Source organism: Epinephelus moara, chromosome 11 (genome assembly GCF_006386435.1).
Source record: "Epinephelus moara isolate mb chromosome 11, YSFRI_EMoa_1.0, whole genome shotgun sequence".
In the NCBI taxonomy this organism is placed as follows: Eukaryota; Metazoa; Chordata; class Actinopteri; order Perciformes; family Serranidae; genus Epinephelus; species Epinephelus moara.
This window is the reverse complement of record NC_065516.1, coordinates 18,782,167-18,788,382: the sequence shown is the minus strand read 5'-3', so window position 1 is coordinate 18,788,382 and position 6,216 is coordinate 18,782,167. Positions and strand designations below refer to the sequence as shown.

Sequence of the window (6,216 nt, the reverse complement as noted above, 5' to 3'; positions counted from 1 at the left end):
ACTTAACTGAGCATGTAAACGAAGTGATAGACTGACATGTCTTTCCCCAAGAAAGAGAAACCAGGGTTTCAAAAATGAAAAAGGGTAAAAGAATGGAAAGGGAAACAAAAAAAATCAAAGGTGTAAAGGAGAGACATGGATTAAGAAAGGCAGGGTGGGGGTCCCTCGGAAATTGGATATGCATAGGGCCCAGAATCTGGTGTTAAGGCCCTGATCAGGCTACTTATGGTTTTGACATGTTTTAGCACATTTAACTGAAAATTCGTACCTAGTCTTACTTAAGTAAAAAAAAAATCGAGGAGAATTTCATGGAGAATTTAATACCAGCATACTTAATAAAATAATCTGAATATTCCTTCCACTGCTGTTTGCCATTTGTTTGATTTAAACTATTAAAATAGGCAAATCTCAAGGTATTCGGTAGGATTTAAAGCATTTTAGCATATTTTTGATGCATAAAATAATTTACCAAGCTGGTTGTGTCGAGGTTTTGTGTCACAGAAAGACTAAAAAGTGGCCGTTGGAATTTATCAGGCATCGCTCAGGGCAGCTAAAACCACAGGGTCCTTGGTTGAAGGACCCCGCGGAGAAGTAAACAAGACGATGTATGCTAGCGTCAATTAACCTACATCATCGATTTAGTCAAACTAATTTAACTCCACTGTGCACTTTATCACGGCAGGATGGCAGAGGACAATGAACTGGAAAAGTATGTAACTGTTTTGCTGTTTATCGTCTGTTTAACTGCTAACTGCTAACGGTTAGCTGCTAACGCTTGTAGCTAGTTTTCTGCCTGAACCGTAGCAGCCCTCCATCCGTAGGGAGAGATATTTTTGGTCCTCAGCTGTTGTATTTACTGTGTTGTAAGACGAGTGTGTGGTGGTTGTAAGTAAATCCCTTCCACCATTACAGCCACCACTAGCAGCCTGTGCTGTGTGGTTAAAGGTCGGCTAAATGAGTGAGTCTCCTCTGCTGATACTGTGCTGATTCAGCAGCTCGGGTCAAACTGGGACACTGCCGCTGTCCCTCAGTCACTCACTAATGATTCACTCTCCTCTGCACTCTGTATCACTCTGTTTTCTCTCACTTAATTAGATTATTCTCCCCTTGGCTCCCTCTTGAGGTTTCGTACTATCTTTGCCCTCAGCTTCCTCCCTGTTTCCTCTCCTTCACATGATTTATTTTTGAATGTGTCTTTATTTATCCATACAGGCGAGCAGTGGAGGAGCTCCTGAAGGAGACTGACAGGGCCCGAGTGAGAGCAGAGACCATGGGCCCTGCAGGATGGTGAGCACTGTGTTTGACATGCCATCTCTATCAGTATGCAAACATCTGTCATTTGTGGATATGTGACTGCTAAACTGTTTTTGCACTGGGGCAAATTGTGTTCTTTGAGTGTGTCACCTATTTGTGGTGTGTTAAGATCTAGTATGCACCATTTGTCATGTGTTATATTCAGCTAGTTTGTTTATATGCTCAACTGCTATTGTTAGCTACTCTTCCCAGGGTCCACATACATGTATTTGCAATACTACAACAAACATGATACACACTAGTAAGACCCAACAAAAGTAATGACTAACACTTAGACCAGTGGTTCCCAGCTGGTCCAGCCACGGGGTCCAGATTTCTCCTTAGTCATCACTTCAAGGTCCACACAGGTTAATACACTCACTGCGTCTGGACATGTCATCAAGCTGTCTGTTAGTCACTCACTCAGGAAACAACACTTCAAAATGTTAGGTCTGTGCCGGATATTCACTGTACTTCAAAATAAACGTGTCAGGTTTTCTTTACAAACCTGACACGTTTGTGAGTCTCTTGCGGTCCATTCAGAATGGACCCATGGCCCACTTTTAGACTGCGACCCACAAGTTGGGAACCACTGACTTACAAAAGCTTCACAAAAACTCTAAAAACATAGCACAAATCATAGCCCCGCATAATATGGCATTATATCTCCCTTGGGAAACAGCATAGTTATTTACCTTTCTAATCTTACCATATTGTTCCAGACAAGTGCAATTAACATGATTGTAGCCAGTTTACTAATGTTTTGTTAAAATGTTATTGTGTGTAATTGTTGGCCATCCCCCAAAATATCACAGTGATGATACTGATAAATGTTGAGATATTAGATTTAGCCGGAATATACAGCTAAATACATTGGTTACTCACCCTTGTTGTTCATTTCATCTCAGTGAATGTGGAATTTAGAATACTCAAAGCAAATTGAATGTATTGCCATTAGTTAGTTAGTTAATCAATCCATCCATCCATCCATTTTCATCCACTTATCCGGGGCTGGGTTGCAGGGGCAGCAGGCCAAGCAAAGCACCCCAGACATCCCTCTTCCCAGCAATGCTTTCCAGCTCCTCCTTGGGGACCCCAAGGCATTGCCAGGCCAAATGAGATATGTAATCCCTCCAGCGTGTTCTGGGTCTACCAGGGGCCTTCTACCAGTGGTAGGAGCAGTCATCAATGATTGATGATGATCAATGAATGATTCGGTGGATAGTGCTGGAAACTAGTCTTGTGCCTTTTTTAGAGTTAGTATGAGTCAGGTCACAGCCAGGATTCATAAGGATCATAGTTATTTTAGTTAATTTGTCCTGTACTGTGGTTTTCTATTTCTATTTTTAAACTATGGTGGGCATATACTGAATCAGTTACGTATTTGTTGGTCTAAAAGTAGTAAATTGATAATGTACCTAATAATGAAAATAGCCAGGTAGCAGGATGGTACAGTGGTTAGCACTGTGGCCTCACAGCAATAGGATTCAAACCCACTTACCTGTCAGGGGTCCCTCTCTGTGGAGTTTGCATGTTCTCCCCATGTCAGCGTGGGTTTCCTCAGGCTCCTATAGGTGTAACTGTGAGCGTGAATAGTTGTCCTTCTCAGTGTGTCAACCTGTGATAGTCTGACAACCTGTCCAGGGTGTACCCTGTCTCTTGCCCAATGTCAGCTGGGATAAGCTTCAGTCCCTCTGCTACCCTTAACAATGTGAGTGGATATTTAATGGAAATAGCCTGTAAATACCCATGATGTGCTACTTTTAACCATAAAATGTAACTTCCTACATGTTGCTAAACCCCCAACTTCCCAGAAAAAGATCATGAGGACATGACCTCAGTGCCCACAGTCCTTTAAGTGTTGGTAAGGTGCTCACACACCAAACTCTCTTTGAAAAAACTTTTTCTTCTTCTTCTTTTTGGTTTATAACAGCGGCAACTGCTACTTTGTTTATCTCATCATTTAAATTCTTAATGATTTTGATAATTAAGTAAAGAACAGGAGTTGGTCCCCATGTGCTGTACTGCGGCTGCCCACTGCAGAAGACGACCTCTTTCAATAGTAATCAGGTGTTTTGGGGTATTTGGTTTGGTTTCTTGGCCGCTATGAGATACACAATTGAGAGAATATTTCAATAAATCATCAAAAAAACAAACAAACCAAAAAAACCATATTCTTACACCTGAACAATCTGTCCCCCTCACTTCTGAAATGATGGCTACACCCCTGAAGGTATTACCTTAAAGGTATCGAGTACTGATGCCCAGCCCTAATTACTATTGACTAAGCCCCCACCCCACCCTCAAAAAAAAAATGAGGACATGAAATGAATTTGACATGAGTTTAAACATATATACATATACATATATACATAGTTGTATATTTAAGATGACAATCAAATTAACTTGCAAGGATCCATTCTCCACCCAAACACACAGTTGGAGGGCCCTCTCTCTATGGCCCCCACCCCCGGGCCCCAGTGCAGCCTCACTGCACTGCCTATATTTACACCCCTGCCTCTAGAAGCCAGTGATGACCATCCATAGGTCTAAGGAGTTTAAACATTTTTCTGTTCCCTCCTCTCTCAGGTTGAAGTGTCCCCTGCGGAGCACCAACAAGCGCTTCCTCCTCAACACCCTGCGCTCCACCAGCCTGCAGCGGCGCACCGGTGAGCCCAAGCACGGACACTCCACCAAGAGAGGGCGCCTGAGAAGCGAGTCCCCGCACAGAAGCCGCGACCGCAGCAGAACACCCCCCAGAGATCACAGGAGCAAAGGAGGCCACACGGACCATAAACACCATCACAGGGACAGCTGCAATAACAAAGATAAGAAGCAGGACAGAGACGAAGACAGGAGTTACAGGCACAAAGACAACAGAGACCGGAGACATGGGAGAAATGGCCGAGACAGAGACAAAGACAGACTTCATGAATAAAGACTTCTGTCCAGGGGAGGAACTCTGGTTTTACAGAGGCCACTCCCTGTACAGGCAGCCCAGAGGTGGACACTACTGAAACTGCTCTCTGACTGGCTAACGCACCTCACAGACTTGCTGCTGGCAGACTGAAGAGACATTTGTCCAGCTGATGGAGAGTGTTCTTCTTAGATAGTAGATTACTGACACTTTTATTTACAGCCATTTTTATAGTTCGTGAGGTTCATTTGGTTCCCTTAAACTGGTAATGAAGCCAGCAGCCAAGATGATATCTTTCCTTCTGATTTTACACTTAAGATAAGTGAATAAACAAGTGGCCATTTTAGTCCAGGAAATCCCAAGGAACTTTTTTTAGACACATGTTCACGCCACATGACTCATGGTTTGGTGTAATTCTGTTTCACCTACAGTAGAGGAGGTTTGATTCCAATTAAAGTGTCATTACCATTCTTCTGTCATTATTCACCAGCCATGATGTTTACATAAGCCGTGCTGCTGTCGCCACTGGGTAAGCACATTTTATCGTGTCCAACTTTTTTTGACATGTGTACAGGTTATCAGAAACGCTTTTGTTTGTGGAAGGAGAAAAAAAAGTCTTGTTTTCCTGACACTCCTACATGTGTCCTGTGATCAAGTGGTCTCGGATTAGTGGTCATTAACAACAATAACTTTATTGTAGTAATAATAATAATAATAATAATAACTGTTGAATGACTCAGCTCATACATTTTGGATTTCTGCATGTTTTAGTGGGGTCACTGGGATTTCATGACAACAGATGGGCATGTGCTCAAGCGTTCAAAGTGTTGCTGTTTATATCTTCACCATCCATTTAGCCTGTCTCAGTGTGAGCTGACACCCCTTTATTGTTCCACACACAGCTTTTTAAAAACGTGGCATCTGTCATTCTCCTCGGTCATAGATCTGCTATATCTGCATTTAAGATGCATTATTCCTCGCTGAAGCCATTATGCCAAATTCTGCCCGTTAAAATGCGTTTAACGCCTCTCATGCTCCATAAATCACATTGTCCATCTCCACTGTAGTGGGGAAATCGCTCGGGTTAACTGTTTCCTTCCTGTTTGAAACAATGATCAAATATAAACACCATTAAGGCATAGTGCAGGGGGTGATTTGTATAGAATTGGTTTACTTGAACTTTATTGCGCCGCCGAGTGCCCCATTAAGATACCGTAGAAAGTGCCATAATTGCTTTTGAAGAACTCAGTGCAAATAGTGAGTATTGATACACACTATCAGGGTAAAAGCCCCGCCGTGCTGCACAGTTTACATGAAAAATAGGTAAATCACTCCCATCATGTGCCAGAGGCTCCAAATGTCGCTTAAAGGCGCACATGAGCTCGCGGGTTGTGGAGACACGCTCCACACGCACGCCCCGTTAATTGAGTTCTGTTGCTCACTCCAGTCTTAATTGGTTTACCACGAGAGCTGCGGTTTAATGGGGCGGACACACACCTGCTGGAGGCTAATGGCCAGCAAACATGGCGAGAGTGCAGCGGCTGTGTGTTTGTCACCGCCGAGGGCCGCTCGCGCAGGGCCCACGCGCGCTAAATGGTGTTAAATGATGCATTTGCAGAAGTGTAATGGGTCCATTTTAAAAGTCAGAAAGGTGTAGACAAATGAAAAAAAGGTTGTGAAAATAGACCATGGTGTTTGAGCTTCTCATCCGAGTTTCCAAGACAACTGTGTCTCCATCCAGGTCTCTTATCTGGCAGGTCAACCAATGTTTGCGCCCATACATATCGATTAATCAGCCGCAGAGCGCACACCAGAGATAAATCCATATAAATTGTCAATGACACATTGTTTGAGAACAACCCTACAAGTCCTGCAAGAGTAACATGTTTTTTTTCGTCTGCTCCAGACCATTAAGGACCTCTTTTCTGGAGGCAGACTCACCTGTTCCCTTGCAGCTGTAGGGGCAAACACAGGTGGGTGCCAGGTAAACGTTGCGGTATTTACAG

The 6,216-nt window shown here is 43.4% G+C and overlaps 1 protein-coding gene across 1 annotated transcript; it reads left to right on the top strand.

Moving 5' to 3' along the window:
- The first annotated feature begins 558 nt into the window (after positions 1–558).
- Positions 559–4,679, top strand: si:ch211-140b10.6 (protein POLR1D-like). The gene is made up of 3 exons (XM_050056583.1): positions 559–709; positions 1,213–1,287; positions 3,883–4,679. Exons 1-3 carry the CDS (start codon positions 684–686, stop codon positions 4,229–4,231), a joined length of 450 nt encoding a protein of 149 aa, XP_049912540.1. The 5' UTR covers positions 559–683; the 3' UTR covers positions 4,232–4,679.
- Positions 4,680–6,216: the final 1,537 nt, after the last annotated feature.

What these genes read in the sequence shown, in the direction of transcription:
- si:ch211-140b10.6 (XM_050056583.1), top strand. Translation starts at nt 684, where the DNA reads ATGGCAGAGGACAATGAACTGGAAAA. An exon ending in GAGGACAATGAACTGGAAAA is followed by an intron (nt 710 to 1,212) that starts GTATGTAACTGT and finishes TTATCCATACAG; the next exon opens with GCGAGCAGTGGAGGAGCTCC. An exon ending in ACCATGGGCCCTGCAGGATG is followed by an intron (nt 1,288 to 3,882) that starts GTGAGCACTGTG and finishes CTCCTCTCTCAG; the next exon opens with GTTGAAGTGTCCCCTGCGGA.